Here is a 21,265-nt window from a genome sequence, read left to right as displayed (position 1 = left end):
CCAAAACTGAATCAGTAAACACCAGAAATATCTTGGGAAAAGCCTTCTAGAATGAAGGGAAAAACCCAGCCACACAACAAAAATATATCTTTATTGATAATGAAAGTTCAAGTGTACAATATCCTTTGCTTGATGTAAACATATAACAATAGGATAGACTCTTCACATTATAACTGAAATGTCCTTTGAGATTCCCATAGCTCCTATAATTAATTATAACTCTTCGAATATTCATGCCTCAATGCATGTGAATGACACATGTCATTTACATTTAATATTACAAATTAAACTTAAGTGTCCTTTTCTGCTAAACATAACAATAATGGTAATAAATGTTTATATTTCCAAAGATAATGATCTCTATCGCAGCTACCATCTTCAACACTCCCTCTTAGCCAGAGAGAGATCTTTAGCTGAACAATCACACAAGAATGCAAAAAAAATGTTAATGATAAAATCTCATCTCATATATCCTATAAGATTCATGAAAAGTAGTAACAATCAATCATATTCATGGAATGACTCAACATGAAACGCTGTAACATTTATTCATATTCATGGAATCACTCAACATGAAAAGATTTGCAAGACTTGCAACTAAGCCTTTATTCACAGACTCTCTCAATGTGAATTGTCATGGAATCTCTTAACATGACATCCAACTCCCATCATAGAATCTCTCAATGTGATGACATCATGGACTCTCCCAATATGATGTTCAATATCGCATAGTGAAAGAATTATCATAGTTGATCTTACAATCTCATTTATTCACACAAGAATAGAAATAAACATTATAAAAACAAGACTTACTCTCAAATTATACAAATACCATAAGCATCACAAGCATCTACGAGAGTGATGGGGATTCCATAAGTACTCCCTCTTAATTATGAAGCCTCCCTTTGAAACTAAAATCTCCCTCTAAAGCTCAACATCTCCCTTTGGGGCTATAATCTTTGAATTGTTGCATCCTACAATTGAGAGAGATTATTAAAATCAACTATCAATGCTAAACATAATCTCTTTTCAAGCAATATAACTATAAATACTCATTTGTTTGTGGTCTAATCTCAATAAACACACATACACAAAGAGGTTCATGGTGACGCCTCAATAGCTACTATAAATCTCATAGCCTCAATACAATTATAAGAATATAATATAAACATCACAGTAATACTTATCTCTTCAACTCCACGCAATACTATTTAACAACAAAGTCCCACTTTGTAGCTAAAGAATGCAATCAAACTGCTGACTTGACACAATCTTGCATGCGATAATGACAAATGTGCACCCATGGTGGCCATGTTTAAGATCAAGCTTTCTTAGACCATCCAACAAATTGTTGACCCTCCTTCAAAAATCGCAGTGAAATTTACCTATTAATGTCTTTAGAATACAATCTCTTGCAACAGATAAATTTTGGAGGTCAAATAAATAAATAAATCCTATCAATCTTCTAACAAAATTAAATTCTACAATGAGGTCGAGAAATCACTTCCGTTCAGTTCTAAACTTCTTGACCAGAAGAAGTCTTTAAAAACAACAATTTGAACTTTTAATTATTCAAAGCAAGGGGGGAATAAAAAAAATGTTACCAAGACTCAACAAAGCCAAAAGAATTATAATGAATTGTTGCCACGGTAGCCAACAATGATCAAGAAACGATTGAGATGACCATATGTGATTTCCAAGTAGCGATAATACCATATTGACTCTCCATCAAATTCACATACATGAAAAACGGCTTTCCCTGAATATAGTCGTATACAAACTTCATACCCAGTGGGTGGAAAGTAGCAATACTACCAATTTATGATGCTCGTTAGATTTCCATTAGACGGAAGCACCCAACACCCACCAACCTTGGATCATATTTGACAAAAGAGCCTTTCTTCAATGGCTTGGAGTATAGATCTAAAAGATTGATCACTTCCTCATCCTACGCTCAAACATCGGCAACCAGAGATTCTCCGCTCGATGCCCCATGCATGTTTTCATAGCAACACATAGAAAAGATTAATATCAAATAAAACCTTTGATATCACCGCGATTTTGAGCGGGAATATCATACAAATGCCTACCTAACATCGTCTCTCAAGAGCCCCCCCCCACTCCTGAAAAAAAAGAAAAAAGAAAAAAAACTATGAACCCAAAACATCTGTGCGCTTCAAGAGTTGAAGACTACTTGATGAAAATTCTCATAACGTGTGAATGCAAGTTCCTCCATCTTTTTATTGCCACAAATGATCACCGCATAAATAGGATAATCGGTAATTCCATTTCGACGCTTCAACCCAATGCTCTAGTGAATCCAAATCTTGTTTTAACCTTTTAATAAAGGAAGTACGCGTATAGATGACTTCTCTCCCTGAAGAGTCGATGACCAAGAAACTGAAACAATAGAGGTCCAACTGAATGAAATGCAACCGCAAAAGAGTACGAAAGGCCTACAGTAATAAAAGAAAATCTCCGCCAAGAATAAACGGAGAATGACATAAACCACTTCTGACAACAAAAGAATAAGAAACAACACAACACAATAACTCCACATAATGAAAATGAAAGAATAATGAAAGTCTCTTCAAGTATACCTACTATAGACATGAGAGAGAATGAAGAAGCACAAGTTGGAAGGAGACATTACAGAGACCATAACTTATACTGAGAAATATTGAGAGCAGTAGCAGACATTAGCTAGAGACATGCAGATAAAATACAGAACAAAATAAATTTGCCATGATCATAACTTCTATACAATGACCCCATAAAAGATTACGAGAACAGAATAATATGCAGCTTGGAGATCTTGAAGCAGCATGAGATATCTTCAATTTCATAAGAAAAAATTGCTTAAAGTGGCACACTAATCAAAAGATAAACAATCGAAATAACGTCTTGCTATCTTCCGACTAAGAAGAAGACAATATTACTAGATATTTAATCGCCTAAATAAAAGAGCAAAGCACAAATATGATCATAAATGAGATCGCCCAATTTTCCCTTTCTTTTCCTTTGACATACGACACATGACAATAATTAGGTAAAATTGACACTACTTCCTAAGATTGCTATTATCTAACTAGGCTTTGATACCATGTTTAAACCTATAACCCAGAAATCAATGGTGATAAACAACAATAAGGAACTAAAATTGAATCAGTAAACACCAGAAATATCTTGGGAAGACCCTTCTAGAATGAAGGAAAAAACCCAGCCACACAACAAAAATATATCTGTACTGATAATAAAAGTTCAAGTGTACAATATCCGTTGCTTGATGCAAATATATAACAATAGGAGAGACTCTTCACACTATCACCAAATTGTCTCTTGAGATTCCCATAACTCCTATAATTAATTATAACTCTTTGAATATTCATGCTTCAATGCATGTGAATGACACATGTCATTTACATTTAATATTACAAATTAAACTTAACTGTCCTTTTCAGCGGAATGTAACAATAACGGTAAAACGTTCATATTTCCATAGATAAATATCTCTATCACAGCTACCATCTTCAACAATATGTGGCGTCTATTCAGCGCACATATTGGTCTTCATAGTTATCAGGCAATTTCCAATTTGTACTCTATGTCGTTTTCTTTCATAGGTTGGCAAGCCTTCATGGGAATACATCAGGCCTTCAATTAGACTTAGTGTGTGTCTTTATTAATCCCCATCGATTGCCCTTCCATCCTTCATGCGTGCTCTTAGTGTAGACAGTGATAAACTTTTGGGTGTTGTTGATGCGAAATTGGTTTCATACTCCTGTTGGTGCTGTATGTGAAGGATTGTTGCTCAACATATGACAAGATATCATTGATAATGATTCTCCCTCCTTTATTGCTCTTTGCCATTTCCACTCTTAAGGCATCCTTATCCTTGCTTCGATGGGTTTTCCACAACCGGCGATGACATTTAAACCTTTCCTTCTAATGGAGTCGCACTATGCAGATTACTAGCGTGAATGACCGATCACTGTTGTTGCCATTAATCTTGATTACATCAGTGCTCATTAGTCACAACATCATGAATTGTTATACGTTCTGATTTGAGTATCATATAGGCATCCAATTAGTCTTTCTTAGACAATGCTACATGTGTGCCTATTGACCTCTAAAGCACTATTCCCCACGAGATCTTCATTTCTCATGCAAGAATGAATCACAACTTTCCACCATAATCCCGAAACTTATGTCTATTGAATTCCTAATGAGGTTAGATAACTATTTCGTAGACCTTGGATATTTGATTATAATTTCACAGAGGTATCTTACATAATTTATTCCATGTTTTTGATCTTGATAGTGGTATCTAATGATTAATCATTTGAATAAAAGGCATCATTTGGTGATGCAGATTCGTAGTTCATGATTGCATATCAATACTCAATGAATGACTGACTTTTTTTGATCGTGCAATACTCCACTTCTTTGAAAGAGCAGTTCCTGTTCCTTTGGTCTCATTTCACTTGATGCCAACTATGTTTCAAACTGTGATATTGCTATTAGGATTTAATTGTGTGATTTTTGAGTTAGACTCATTGACCCATATTGCTATTAGGATTTAACTACGTGATTGAGTCAAACTCATTGACCCATGTTTCATGAGTAGCGATTCAACATGAATTCATCTCTCACGAGAATAAATGGAACACTTAGCACTCATTGGATCTAGGTGATGCTCACAAGGGTGAAGCACTGGGACTTCTTGGGAGGTCACCCATCCTAGTACTACTCCAGCTTGAGCGTGCTTAACTACGAAGTTTCCTCCATGGTTAAACCCAAAGCTTGCAACCCCATTTGCAAAACCTTCACCAAGTGTTGTGCCTTATGAACCATTCATTAGAAAGCCTCTTAAGCTCATCAACTGATAAGTAGGAGATAATTTCCACAGCAAGTCAAATTGTGATATTGCTATCAGGATTTAATTGTGTGATTTTTGAGTCAAATTCATTGACCCATGTTTCATTAGTGATTCAACATGAATCCATCTCTCATGAGAATAAATGGAACAATAAGCACTCATTGGATCTAGGTGATGCTCACAGGGGTGAAGCATTGGGACTTCACGGGAGGTCACCTATCCTAGTACTACTCTAGCCTGAGCGGGCTTAACTACGGAGTTTCCTCCATGGTTAAACCCAAAGCTTGCAACCCCATTTGCAAAACCTTCACCAAGTGTTGTGCCTTATGAACCATTCACTAGAAAGCCCCTTAAGCTCATCAATTGATAAGTAGGAGATAATTTCCACAGCAAGTCAAATTGTGATATTGCTATCAGGATTTAACTGTGTGATTTTTGAGTCAAACTCATTGACCCATATTTCATGAGTAGTGATTTAACATGAATCCATCTCTCATGAGAATAAATGGAACACTTAACACTCATTGGATCTAGGTGATGCTCACAGAGGTGAAGCCTTGGGACTTCCCGGGAGGTCACCCATCCCAGTACTACTCCAGCCTGAGCGTGCTTAACTACGAAGTTTCCTCCATGGTTAAACCCAAAGCTTGCAACCCCATTTGCAAAACCTTCAACAAGTGTTGTGCCTTATGAACCATCCATTAGAAAGCCCCTTAAGCTCATCAATTGATAAGTACGAGATAATTTCCATAGCAAGTCAAATTGTGATATTGCTATCCGGATTTAACTGTGTGATTTTTGAGTCAAACTCATTGACCCATGTTTCATAAGTAGTGATTCAAGATGAATCCATCTCTCATGAGAATAAATGAAACACTTAGCACTCATTGGATCTAGGTGATGCTCACAAGGGTGAAGCACTGGGACTTCCCGAGAGGTTTCAAACTGTCGTAGAGTCATCATGTGATGTGGTGATTTTTTGTAATTTTTTCTTTAATATCCTCCATGCCAGGTTCAGATTAAGACAAGCTTCTGTGAAATAATCTAAATGTGTGTAACCAACCAGTATATGTTTTCCCTGTTTGAACATCATTTGTTTATTGTCGCCTTTGTCAAGGTATATGATGCCATTACACAAACACAAAGCAAGGATACTTATACAGAAGCAATTCTCATAAGAGGATTCTTTGATGGATAGACTCATTCTATTTGGTGGTTCTTTTAAATTTAGTTGACATAATTTGTATCAACATACAGATTCCCTTTCAGAAGTGATCTTTTTGAACCAGCAATTGCTCCAGGCATCGTGAGTGGCAACCTTTGACAATCTTTCAAATTTGTTTGTTATGTTATTGATGTCACATCCCCTGCCTAGATAATGATAATCTTCTTACACTATCTTTTAACTCTTTGTAGGAAATATTAGACCTTTGTATCCAAATGTTACAGGGATGCAAGACGATTATGTGAAACACCTGAAAACAATATTTCCAATTTGATTTCCTTGTATAAAAGGTACAACAAAATCAAATTTCATAGCAACAAGTTTCAGCATTTATCATGATGGTATCTTGTTTGATTTTACAAATTGAAATTCTTTAAATCTAGCTTTGTTCATTGCAAGTGATAGCCAAGTAACCATAGTATGGATCCATAAATCATTATGCCAATGGATATTAGAATTAAACAACAAATTCTGCAATCTTTAAGAATATAATCTCTCAAATCACAGGTTGTAAAAGTTGGAAGTACATAATCAATCATGTTCCAAGCATATTTGTATACTTCTTATCATTTCCTATTGGTTTCCGATTTCCATAACAGCTAAATTGTAGTTATAATCATCGAATAGAACCTCTTGAGAAAGAGTTATTGAAGATGCAATAATATCATGATTTAAATATACAATTTGGAAATAAGAATCAATGATATTTCTGCTAGTTTTAAAGAACATATTCTTTCAAGTCATAGTTTGTGATAAGTTGGAAAACATATAATATTCTTTTATCAGTTAAGGATCAATAGAAAGAGCGGGTTGTTCTGAGATTGAAACACTTGGGATTCACTTGGCTGTATAGCCAAGGAAAAGGGGTGAAGAGGTGAGAGAAAGGAATTTGCAATAACATGAAATAGAATCAGATATGACATAACAATGTTTATCATTTTTAAAAGGAATCATTTAATAGCGCATGCATGATCATGTTTATTGTATTCTTCTATTGTCAAGTCGAGTGGTGTGATTAGATACCAAGATGCTCAGTGGATGACAGGATGTTCCATGTCTATTCCGGGTAAGGAGGGCCTTTCTCATTAGAGATTGTGTGGGGATAAGTTATGGTCCGAGGTTGTGTGGTTAAGCCCCTGACAATGTTTCACCTCTCCACAAGTTGTCGGACGTGCAATAGGCAAAGATAAGCTATGCATTCAAACATTTTTCGGAAACAAGTATTTCTACTTTTATGATATATATTCAAGTAGAAGGTAAGATTAATTGAGTTGTATCATCGTTACAGTTATTTCTTTAAATGAAAGCAATTCTTATCGTCAATATAATTGGCAACCAGTTAGATCGGTTGATCTTCTAACTAAATATGCGATATATCTATAGGATTGTTATTTTAGTTTTTGATATATAAGAATAATGATTATGAGCATATCTTCTAATCTTATGTTAATGCCATTGTTTAGCAAATCAAAAGGAAAGGAATGATATAGTGGTATCTGAAACCCTAAATGATATAGTGGTATCTGATGCTTTAAATGATCTAATTGTAATTGATGCCCTAAATGATACAGTGGTATCGGAAGCCCTAAGTGATACAGTGGTATTTGATGCCCTAAATGATCCAATGGTAATCAATGCCCTAATTGATATAGTGGTATGTGATGCCCTAATTGATATAGTGGTATTTAATGGTAATCGTGATTTGATTTTGATATAGTGGTATTGGATGGTAGTTGTCATTTGATATTGTTATAGTGGTATTTGTGGACTAACCTGGGTGGTTGCAGAAGCATATCCCGAGATTGATTTCGGTTTCGAATTCCACGGTATATAGATTTCAATTTCCATAGTAAATTCATTGATGGTGTTTACAATTCTTAGTTAAGAAATTTTGTTTAACTGATTTTAATCGTTAATCTCATTCATATGAACGAAATTGTATTAACTGTTTTCCCTATGAAATGAAGTAATATCTGTAATTCTTGGATATCTTAGTTGTTAGTTAAGACCCGGAAAAAGTGTATGTTACACTATTCATTCCATTATCTAAGAATTTCAGAAAGAACAGTTTGATCAGACAATTATTTGATTAATTTCTTGAAAGAGAGAGCGTGTTGCCATGGAGAAAACATGTGGCTTGAAAGGAGTCAGAAAAGATCTTATAAATCACATCAACAATTAGCCCGAGACTCACAATTTGAAGCAAATGCAGAGGTACTTGATATGTATGACAAGTATAACAAATTTCATTTACAAAATTCAGAAACAGTTACCCTTCAGGGATTTTTATAGACTTTCATCCAAAGTTGCAAAATGAGTATGATGCGGTAAACAAGAAGTACTATGCATTGGCCCACGATCTTTTTTCGAAAGATAGATGCATAAATTTGTATGAGGAGTCTTCAATGGACAATAATCAGCCTTCAAATGGTTTTGCAAAAGAAGAGCAATAAACCACCATTGATTTGTGACCTTCTTATGATCACGAAGATGTTAATTACAGCGTGTCTCTTGATTAGTAGTATGGAGGTAGGGGTTTCTTACGTGGCTGTCTACACTACTATTTTTGATGAACATGATAATAACTTCTTGGAGAAGACTACCAAATCAACCAATGATAAGAACTCAACATCTTTTGTGAGTGTTGATTCAAATTTAGATTCTGACTTGCGGTTCTCTACATTTGGTATGGATTCTCCTTGTGATACATCTATTTTTGAATACAATTGTATTGATAATATGGATATGTATGCTGAAACACCTTCTCCCACCTCATACGCATTTGCCTTATCCCATACACTCACTAGTTCACCTTATTTGGAGAGTCAAATGAAAGTAATGGAACATAAGATCTATTTTGAGGCGTTAAGAAAGAAGGAAGAAGTGGACATCCTTTCTTGCGAGCTCACGAATTCTAGGGACATCCTAGAGGCTTCCTTAGCTGCATTTCAAGAAGCACAAAATCAGATTGTTGAGCTTAATTAGGAATTAAATTTGGCACGCTCTACCTTGGCTCAACATTCAAATATAGGAGTTGAAGAGATTGACAATGATGACAGTGAGAGAATTGACCAACATGAAGACAACTATGAGAATTCTGATTTTTTAACTGTTATATATCTACACAACGCCACATGGATAGGGATGCAACAAGTGATAATGATTCAGAGACTTCACTTGATGGTGCTCATTTCATTGAAGGAGATGTTGTGTAATAACCCCAACAGGTTATAACTGCTTCAAACACCAAAAATCTTTATACTTCAGTTGTTTGACACAAAGTAACGAGAATCGGAATCGTATCGGAATCGGCACGACCGAATCGAATCGTGAATCGGGGGTGAATCGCCGGTGAATCGGCGATGAATCGGCAAATTTGAAAAAACCCTTTAAATGTAGAGATTTTAACAATTTAAGCCTTATTTCATGCATCCTTTATTGAATATAACTTAAACACACTAAAACATCATCAAATAGAAGTTGAAACTTAACATATATAAACATGGAAGTTTGTGTTTACCACATGGGGTAAAGAGTTTTTATAAGACAGCTTCACATCCAACACCTACTCCAAGTGCTTCAAAGCATATCACCCCTCTCGAAAGGCTTGCTCTATTGTTCTCTCCACCACAGACACTCCATGCTTGCAACAGCTTCAGGTCTCATCAACTGGTGAGACTTCCCACGACTGATAACCGCAGCGACTGGGGGTCTAGGGGGCAACGCCCCCAGCGGGGTCGAGGGGCAGCGCCCTCGCGGGGTCCTGGGGCAGCGCCCCGGGCGCGCTCCCTGTCGCGATACAGGGCGGGGTCGAGGGGCAGCGCCCCCGTCGCCAAAACCAAATTTGCACTTTGAAACCCACACAAAACTATATGGAACACAGTGTTTTTGTGATTTTCTTTTGATCCCACACTCTTTCTGGGAACCGCTGATGTTTTACTACCTGATTATGTCTTTCCCTTCCCTTGGGCATCATCTGTTATGCATTCTAAACATTTTTTATTTGTTGTCGTTTTTTTTTTTTTTTTTTTTTTATAACCTATGGTTCTTTTCTCTTCTCTCTTCTAGTCATGCTTAACAATTAGAAGGCCCTTTAGGGTTATAACAAAGAGGAAAGGTAAAAAAGAAAGCAAAAAACATAAGTGATTTTTTTATTATTTCCAACTAAACATGCATGCTGTTGCCAGCCGATTTTTGGCGATTTCTAATGGCGATTCAGGTGATTTTTTGAGTGAATCGCCGATGCATGCGATTCAGGCGATTCACCCGATGAAATCGCTGATCACGATTTCCGACTCCAAAAAAATCGGGGTGCATGAATCTGATCGCTGAATCGGCGATTCACGCGATTTTAGCGCGATTCTCATTACTCTGGTTTGACATTTCGTCAAACACTTTGCAAGCAAGCTCTGATACCATTGTAATAACCCTCCTCAAATCTGCCCTCAAAAAATGCTGATGAAAGCTCAAGGAATTTCATCAAACAATTCACATGCAAAGGATGTATGACTGATATAGTATTTCAGCTGTCTTTAAATGACTCTTTTTCAATTTGCATCAATGAAAAACTTGTGCTAGAAGACTCCAAATGGACTACACAATGGCCTAACATGAGTGTGCTACTAATTTTGACAATATTTAGTGCATATATATGATCTAAGCATGAGAAATGTACACCTACAGCCAACTGGCATTTTTACAAACAGTTGGTGTGCAAACTAACTAGCTAATAAATAATGATATTAAATTGCTTAAATGACACCAGCAACTATTATCTTCTTAATTTGCAATGAAATTTCTAATACAATGCTCATGAAATATGACCAAGACTTTTGGCATTTACATGGATTACAAAATGATAATGCTGGTATAATGCACACTTACAGCTGAAACTTATAACCCCCTAAAAAACAATACTAATAAAGGAACCTGGTTGTAGATGGCTGTAATAATCTTCTTCAATGCTGCCCCTTCTGATTTGCTTTTTTCGAACTGCTTTTTCGGACTGCTTTTTTCGGCCTGCTTTTTTCGGCCTGCTTTTTCGGTTCCGTTTTTTTCGGACGGCTTTTTCGTATCCACTTTTTCGGATTGCTACTATGTTGAATCTCAAGACCATATCTTTCAATGGCGTCAAGATTTCCAGCTTGAAGGGATTTCATCCTCCAAACTATTGAGACATAACCTCCAGAAAATTCTCCAATTTCTTTGATATTTCCAACCCTGCTTAAAAGAAGCTCTTCTATTTCTTTTATAGTGTTCTCACAAGAGCTCCATCCTTCGTTTTCTCAATGTGGGATAAAACATAACTCCCTTTATGTAACTTATGTCTCCAATGTGTTATAAAATAAAGGGGACTCTTTTAATTTAAATATTTCCCACAAACTATAGTCTATGCATTAATAAAGTTAAATATTTAAATTTAACTTTATAAAATAGCTTTATCAATGCAAAACAAATCTTATCAATGATAAACAAGTCTTCTTGCCGATTTTAAACAATTACCATCGACATACCGCTGCCATTGGATGTCCACCCATGCCCAAGATGACTTACTATAAATAGTAAGTATGCCCAAAGTTGCCTCAAAACCTCTCAGAAAGACCTGCAACTGAAACTATCTAGGCCAAATGGCCTCTAAGCCCCTTTAATGTCCTGGTTAGCCTATGGGACTGTGGGGAAATAGGCTAACGACAACATCATGCTATGAATGCTAAAAAGGGGACATTACATGTTGATCCTAGTGTTGATACTTATGGTGAAGCAAATAATTCAGAGTTGTCTTTAGTATGCCTTGAGGGTTGTTACAACTTACCTAGAGGATTTATCACAAAGTTCTTATGATACGACAACTACCTACTTATTGATTGGTGATTTTATCTTTCTACATACTTCAGCTATTAGTAGTTTCATTGCTTGGACTATTAGCACATTTCCCGATTCGGCCTGGCCTATAGGGGTTAGTGAGTTGCATGTAGATGAGTGGGAACTACACATGTTGTGATATATTCCATATGAGATGTTTACCCGTCTAGTTCCACGACATATTGGTGATAGCATTATCATTCTTGATGTAGATTTGAGTTATGACAGTGACATCTTCAGCCTTGTTGATTTGGTTTCTTTGCACATGGGCAGTGTAATGGGCCTCTATTTATTTAGTTGGCTGATTCAGGAGGTTGGGGATTCATCGATCATCTATTTCTACACCCTTGATCGTGCTGATAGGTTGGTTTGGGATCCAGGGGTCAACACAGGTTGTGCTTTACATTGTGGGAGGTTTATGATCAGAGTCAAACAATCTATGGACACAACGAAGTATCAAACATTAACTTGTGATCCAGGAATTTCGTTGGTTAAAGAGTTGCATTTGGATACCTTGTTTCATTGTGTTATAGGATATGTTTTTAGGATGGGCTACAGAGCCACTTGCATATTCATATGGGATTCTGGTACCGATAGCTTGAGGACAAGCAATCTTGAGGAGGGAGGACTTGTAATGTCCCCTTTTCAGGACATTAGAAATCTTAAGTCCAATCCATAAAATATTAATTTTGACTTAAGGGAGCTTAAGGCGAGTTTATAAAATGGCCAAATTAATATTATAAAGGGGGTTAAAGGTGACAAAGAAGAATAAGACGAAAAGACATAAGATAGTTGAAGAGTCATTGTTGAACTCTAAAAGAGGGAGTCTCGTTCATTTTTAGCTATGCTAGGATTATTGTTTGTTTTGAGAATTTGGGTTTCTATTGGAGAAACATTGGAAGAGTGTACATTGTCCATTTGAGGCCTAAGGATGCAAACCTTCAGGCCATCATTGGTGGATTGGACGTAGCCCTACTCATCATTGCAGTGGATTCAAGACAAAGTTCATGCTGGTTCTTCAGGTTCTTTTATATGTTTACAATATTACTGTTATTGCTGTTTGTAATATTGGACTCTATGCATGTTATTGTATTGCTGATTCATAATACAATAGCAAATTTGATGTGTTAAATCTGAAGATTTTAATGAGCATTATTGGTTCATTTGCTGGTTTACATTGCTGGTTGGGTTTGCACAAGTTATCTATTATATGTTGAAATCTGTTTATGAGAAAAAAAGGTAAGTATCCATATGTGATATTACATTGGTATCAGAGCATCGACCCTGCCATCCTGTTTGGGTATAATCAGAGATTTAATAGTTGCTGGTCATATAGAGGTGCAGTAGTCATTTTAGAGGCTGGTCTGATAAATTTGGCAGTGCCTGACAGAAGAACAGACGCACTTGGCTAATAGAGTGCCTTCAGACTTAATTATTATGCTTTGGTGTCAGCTAATAATCAGTTGGGAGGAAGCAGCGTTTCAAATTTAAGGATCATTTGATGCATGTGAACAGTCACAACTTTTACTAAATAATTTTCAAATAGTTTTTCATATGCATTTAATTTGAGCACTGTAAATCTAATTTCTCTGAATTTATAATCGGTCCATTAAATATCAATATTTCAGGTTGAATAAGAAGGATTGAAACTATGTTTGCATGCCAAATGTTTGCATTAATGCCTAGTGGCTGTAGGTGAGTAATAATATTAACTATCTCAGGATGTATGGGAAGTGTTTGACGATATGACAAGTAGCTGTACAAGTTACTTACAGTCTCTTATAGGTATGTGATGGGTCAAAAACAGTTGTATATTATCCCTATTACATCGTAAATATATTTGCATTATAGAAGTATTGTAAAAACACCATTGCAGCAAATAAAATCAGAACAGGGCAATCAGAAACTCTATTCAGTAAGATCAGACATTATGTGCTAAGTGTTCGACAATATTCCTTCAGGGTTTAATCATCATCTTGAGTGTTGAAATTCAAGGGATATTACAATATAATACTTTCTATGTGAATGGCAAGATTTATGGTTGGATACAGCAGTGAACAACAAAATCTGAAAATTCTGACATCACTAGTCAATGTCAACAGGGATTAATGCAACAACCTAGCGTAGAAAAATAATGCATCTATTTATACTCATGCTCTAAATTATAAACATTTAGTTGTGTACTTTTTGGGCATACTTTCAAAACTTCTTGCTTTTACTCATTGTACGTTTTAGCAACTGGAATGTGCTTGCATTGGGGAAGTTTTAATGGGTTTTTTGATAATTCTATGAAGTCTAGGCTCCTTTTATGAGCAACTTTGGGGATCGAAATATATTCGAGGGTATAAAGTCAAGTCTTAATGATTCATTGATTTGCCTGCACGCTCACAAATTTGTTATCTGATGATTGGTTTTTAAGCATCTTCCAACTTGGATAGCCTATTAGAGTGACACTAGAAATTTTTTTCTTTGTATTAACAGGCCACGCTGATGCAATCTTTGGTATCCTTAATGATATTCTAACGAGATTCAACTTTAGCAAGTTTCTGATTTGGTTCTATTTTTGTAACAGTCCACTAAATAAATGAAAGGTTATTCTTTATTTTTTCTTTTCTCAGCCTGTGATATGTCATTTGTAGCTCTTATTTGCATCAGGAACATCACTTATATGACCATGCCATTAGGTTGCAATGCATCCAAAACTTTTTGCCCATTCTAAACAATAATTGATTCTTGTAGCCATCTCAACTGATTCAATTTTTGGTAGTTTGTTAGCAATAACGTGTCACTTCAATAGTTAAGCCACTGTCATAAATGTAAACTCTTTAATTTGAAATAATCACACAGGCATGAATTTCTGTTTTATTGACAAGTTATGACAAAGCTTGATGGTTCACATAAAATATATATTGGTTTTCTATCTGGGAGTGTCAGAGCTTTGTAAAATTTCATGAAGTTGCAAGGAATGATAGTGCATTGGTCTCACAAATATTATTTGTGGAATCAGTTTTCAAGCCAAAGTGGCACACTTACAATCTTAAAAATGATACATATATTGCCTTCTGTATGCTTGTAACTTGCAGTATCCCGATTCTCTTATCCTAGACTTCTCTAACTGCCAATTTCAGCATTCTTTCTAGGTTATTATTGTCACTGAAAGTCTTTTTGAATGTTAGAATATGTTTCTGAAGTTGCCTAGAAGTTTTTCAAAGAACTTTTGCCAAAAATATGAAATCAGAATCTTTGGTGATATATTGCAAAGTAACAAGAATCGGAATCGGATCGGAATCGGCAAGGCCGAATCAAATCGTGAATCGGCCATGAATTGGAATCGAATCGGCCATGAATCGGAAAATTTAAAAAACCCTTGAAATTTAGTAAGTAACTTATTTCATAAACCCTTTATCGCTGATTCGATTCACCGATTCACAAAAAATCGTTTGGCTTGAATCGAATCGCCGAATCGCGTGAATCGCATGAATCGCCGTGATTCTTGGAACTATGATATATTGTATAGTTGAAAAACTCAGACTTGACAATGACTTGGGTGGCCCAAGTTTTAAAAAATTTGATACTAGCCAAAAAAGTTAGAAAAAAATCAGCAATAACTCGTCATATCTATTGAACATTTGTAAGTGTATAATTTCAAAAAATATTTTTAAAACATGGATATACACTAAATCTAGAGAACATACACTGATTTTCATCATATACAAATCAAAGTTTGAGTTAAATACATAGACCAAAATACAACTGCAACCTCTGAATAAATTAGAGTTCAATACATTTTGTAGGCCTAAAATAGAATATGAGGTTGGGTTGAAATATCCTCTAGAATAGAGATATTCCTTAAAAAACGTCTCATAAAAATTAATAAAGTTGACTTTAAAATAAATATTTACAAAATTAATGCCCTCAATCTTTAAAACTAAACTTGAAAGGTCCATAATTCATACAACTACATCATTGTATTCATAAGAAAATTTAAAATTTTTATAAACAAGCATTAACATTATTTTTATTACGATCGTAAAGAATAGAAACTTTCTATTCTAGCTGAAAGAAAACAAACAATTTATATACAACCTATCTAAATATTAGAAACATTCTAATCTTTACAATAGATTACAAATAGATAACCATTAACTAATAATAGAAGCTATCAATTATTGTAATACCTCCCTTAATGGTTAATCTATCCACAACACCAAGTAGTCCTTTGAATTTGACAAATTTATCAGGACCAAGAGGCTTGGTGAGAATGTCTGCAGTCTGATCCATGGTAGGAACATACTGCAAGTCTATTGTACTGTCTTCAACCAACTCTCGTATGTAGTGACAGTGAACATCCACGTGCTTAATTCATTCATGGAAGACTGGATCTCATGCTAATTTGATAATGCTTTCGTTATCAACAAACAAAGCGGTTGGTCCTGCTGGTGATATTTGCATATTCCCAAGCACCCAACGGAGCCAAACAACTTCACAACCTGCCTTGACTGTCCTTCTGTATTCAACCTAGAGAAAAACCGCCTGTTGCTTCTTACCAGTCCATGTGACGACACTAGATCCCAAACTGAACACATAGATCAATGTTGTTGTAGTTGTATTAAACAAAGCAGATGAAAGCTTTTGTTATAGATTTACAAAGACGATGTTTCTAAAAGAAACAATTGTGAATTAAAGACAATAATAGAAACTACTTAATAAAGTAAAGAATTAACTAAGATGACCATTTAAAGAAACATTATAATATTCTAATACCCTCCCTTAATGGTCCTTGTCTAATTGATGTCTTTTGGTCACAAATTCTTCAAAACATTTCGTTGCTATTCAGAACCCCCTAGGATTTGCAAAATGTTAATGACCAAGAAGCCAAAAGTACAGAGAAGGGTGACCCATTCTTCAGAATGCTTTGCAACAAGAGACAAGAGCCATCCATTGACTTTGTCATTGAGATGAGTTCGCCACTTACCCTCCCTGAATCAACAAAACATTTGACTTTAGATCACCATAAAATATCCAACCTGATGTTGTATAACGAAGTTGCTCTTCCCTAGAGATAGAGACAAACATTGAGAACAACTAGAAAGATATTGAGGAAAAATCAGTGAACCCTCCAAATTTTGCAGATGAGCATGATGCCCCAAAATAGATTGCAAAAAGCCATGATTTTTTAGGAGAAAAATTAGAAAAACTTGACACAATTTTTGAGGTGAAAAATTGATCAAAACCAACATGATTTTAGAGGTGAAAAATCAATAAAAAACAAATAGAATCCGAGACATGGATAATAGAATGCAGAGCTTCATTTTTGAGGAAAAACGATAAAACCTACCAAATAATTGTTGAGGAAAAAATTATGAACCCACCAAGGAATCCCATGCAACTTTGCGAATTATAGATTTAGAAATTTATAAGGGAAAAATTATAGAAACCCATAAGAGATTTTTTAAGGGATGAAATTATGAAATCCCACTAGAATTTTTAAGGGATAAAATTATGAAATCCCACCAGAATTTTTAAGGGTGACATAACACGAGACTTTGAATGGTAAATCAACACATGCAAGCAACATGCAAGTACATGCAAACTCTAAAAAATGAGAGACTTTTGCTGCAACCAAAAAATCACAGGATCAAAGCCCTTAACTAGGCTTGCAATTTCTAGCGAAAATTCTCGAAGACGAACCACAAAATATTTTTAAAATACCTCCAACATTTTTTATTTCTAAAAACTTAAAAAGTAAATTTTTGGAAAAAATTCCGAAACAAAAGAGGCTCGAATTTACTTAAAATTTTTGCCAAATTTTATGAAATCCCATTGACCTACTGTGATACCATATTATGATGTAATTGGTAAAATACTTGCTTGATATTAAGAGAGACTAAGAGGTCAATATATACAAAAGAATGAGACGATGTTTCCTTAGGAAATGATTGTAAAGAATAGAAATTTTCTATTCTAGCTGAAAGAAAACAAACAATTATCTACAACCTAACTAAATATTTGAAACATTCGAATATTTACAATAGATTACAAATAGATAACCATTAACTAATTAAAGAAGCTATCTATTATCGTAATAATTTTAATATAAAATCAATACTTTAATTTATATATTAAATTTCAAAATACTTCTAAATTTATATATATTTTGAAATGGATGATGTTTTTACATTTTATCAAATCATATAATTCAAATAAACAACTAAGACAAAATTATCTCAAAACCAGGCACTTCAAAAGTTATTGAAAATACCATTGCACTTACAAATGTTATCGAAAATAGCATTGCAGTTCCATCACTGGTTTTCTGAACTAGTAAAATTTACTCATCATGAACCATTGATAAAAGTTATGACTCATGAAGCTGATCTAGAGTTGGCAATTGCCACACATCTCCATCATTGAGAAGTCACACATCAGATATATCTTAGTTTCTCACCATATGAAAAAGAACTTCAAAAAATTAGGGTTTTTAAAATTCTCATATATGTTTTCTTTCAACGAGTTATTGGCTGATCCTAATTGTTTTTTCTAATGATTTTTTTACCAAAAATCAATGCAATTTTACTGCAAAACTCATGGGGGAGTTTTACCATGAGTGACTCGTGGCCATGTCTGGCCTGCAAGTACTTGCAAGTGCATTGTATATTGTACTAAACAACAAAATAGAGGGTTGCCCACATAATCAAACTAGTATCCTTTAGGTGTAAACATTGTCTCATTCTCATGTGAGGAACTTACTGTACCCGTAATATGGAAAATTATCTCAAGGAAAACTAATCAGACATATTTCATGAAAAGGACTGCTTATAGTTCTCACAGTAACTGTGAGATGTGTTTTTGCCTTATTTTGTATGTATGTTTGGATTAAGATGGTGCTTATTTCTTATTTCATTTTGCTATGGATATTATAGTATAAAAATTTACACTCCTTTTTGTTTTCCATTTTTTGTAGACATTGCATCCTGGAGTATTGGTTGTACTTTTGAGAATGATGCAACACTTTTCATGCAATCAAGAATATGAAGAGCTGCTAGGAAGCCTAGGACTACTTAATCAAATGTTGAAGTTCAATAAGGTGAGCATTATGCACGTGGCTTTTCAATTCACAAAACTTTTTTGTGCCATCCAAAGGCATCGAATTTCTACTGGTTGCAATGTGGGCAAGATTATTTCCTTTCATATTATAACTATTTTCTTTAGATGATATATTTTTATAATTGGTATTCTTAATATCATAAGAGAATAATTCTTTACTTATTTCACCAGGTTTAATATATTCTAGTTAGATATCAAACTTTCTTGTTTGCACATCCATTTAAATCTCACACTGAATTCTTGCTCGGTCACTATTGCTAGATGCTCGTTTTACACGTTTGGAGTGGAAGTGCAGATTGGTTGTATGCAAACATTTCATGTTATATGGTGCAGTGTGTTTGAGAATTTAAGGTGCATTTCCTAGAGTTTAACAGTACCATCAATTAGATGGGCTAATTGTCTCTGTAATGCAGAAAACACAGTGGAATGCCATAGGGAATTCCTAAGATATCTTGAACCAAATGAAGGGATGCCTAGATATCGCCCACTCCCACCTAAAAAAAAAAGGAAAATAAAGCTAGTAGACTGGGTTATTTCAGTAATATTTTTTTTTTGGCGAGAAATACAGCCCACCCAACTTCGTGTGTTAGAAGCATACAATTGTTCTTTTCCAACCAAATGATTTTAGTGCTATTGGTGATGATGAATTTATTTTTGTTCCATATGGTATGGGATTCAGAGTGCTAAGGGCTTGATAACGGAATTGATAATTTGGACGTCTTGTGAAAGCAAAATGCATGTTTGGCAGACTCAAGCAAATGATAGTATTTAGTTATTACTGTTTTTTTGATTATGGGTGGTTTTATCATCATTTAAAATTGATATTTCTTGCACACGTTTTGTGTCCAATCTATTCTTTAGAGTGCAAACTATCCCGATCTACCTACATCATTCCAGTTGCAATCTATTTGATTTGGTTTTTGGGTGCTCATGGAATTGATTTTTTCAACCTTAAAGTTCATGGTTTGCAAGTATGACTTTGAGATGTTTGACTCTCGGAAGCAAGAAGATTGTTCAAGCCTTATATCAATCAATGTTACACATATGCTCTTGAGAGGTAGGAATTCCAGAGAAAGAATCATTTGCGATTAACAAAGTTACTAGAAATCAGCAGCTTCTTTTCTTCAATTTGTTGAATGTAGTCAATTTTGCATCGTTATAACTTGAAGGTCGTGTTTAGGGATGCCGAAGAATTTGAGATTGAAGTTACTGTTTTATCTTCCCAAAGGGGTAGCATTAAAGATACCCACTTGCTCAGGAAATCTTCACAAGAACCTCTCTCCGTTGAATTGACAAATGCCCTTGAGCAATGAGGTGTGTTAAGCACCACATTCTTAGGAACCTGTTACGCCTTCCATCTTTCCCCTGCTCTTCCTTTGTATTTATTACACATTCAGGCCAGGCTTTACCAGCATGCCTGTTGTGCAATCCCCAACACCCAACCTGTGGTGCGAGTCTTGTATCATCTTTGACTCCTGATTGCCTATCTTCTTGCTTTTGTTTTCGTTCTGTCCCAATGCTTTAGCATTTGTCATAATGTCAGAACTAGTCAATTTTGGTGCCATAACATTTAAAGGTGGGACTTCTTCACATGCATAATGAATGTTCAAATTTGGAGTTTTGGATTTTCATTTTATATTAATTTATAAATGTCCTTTATTTATTGTTTTGTAAAAAATAATAAATAAGTAATCGTTAAGAATCAAGATAAACAATGTTGCTGAATTGAGGACACTACACCAAATGTAAAGGGAGATTATGTCATAGGACCCTTGTACATATCATTTTGAGAGCATTTCTTCCTAATGTATCTGTCATAGGCTCAACATGGTTAGGAGAAACTGTCAATTGAGGAGTCGGTGAATTTGCTTTTTCAAGAACATGCAATTAATGATGAGACCTCAAATTCTATAGATATTATGCATTCGTGTTTCAGCAAAATGGAAAGAAGCTTAACACTATGACTTATGGAAGAACATAAGGTTTCACATTGGAAAGCAACAAAGTGAGAAGGCACATCTATGGCACATTAGAACTGGGTTGGCATGTACATAGAGTGGACATTTTTCGTTGAGAAGATCATAAATGTGGACTATGTTGGTTCTTTCTATGATGTAAGGTCTAGTTTAAAATCATTTTTATTTAGGAGTTTGGTTTGATATCTTGGGCAAGTAAAAAGAAAACTACTATTG

General features: G+C 35.0%; 1 protein-coding gene across 2 annotated transcripts in view; it reads left to right on the top strand.

Moving 5' to 3' along the window:
* The window catches only part of LOC149567622 (nucleoporin (DUF3414)), a 337,999-nt gene that overhangs the window by 80,797 nt on the left and 235,937 nt on the right, over window positions 1-21,265 (top strand). For both annotated transcript variants that reach the window (XM_089820876.1, XM_089820877.1), the window contains exon 14: window positions 18,931-19,053. In XM_089820876.1, coding sequence (XP_089677002.1) covers window positions 18,931-19,053 — 123 coding nt within the window. The remainder of the gene's footprint in view (window positions 1-18,930; window positions 19,054-21,265) is intronic.

This window comes from Cupressus sempervirens, chromosome 3, assembly GCF_028749045.1.
Source record: "Cupressus sempervirens isolate cs-2001-9-10 chromosome 3, ASM2874904v1, whole genome shotgun sequence".
NCBI classification, from domain to species: domain Eukaryota; kingdom Viridiplantae; phylum Streptophyta; class Pinopsida; order Cupressales; family Cupressaceae; genus Cupressus; species Cupressus sempervirens.
Note: the sequence above shows the minus strand (reverse complement) of the source record. Positions and strands in the feature narration are given on the sequence as shown.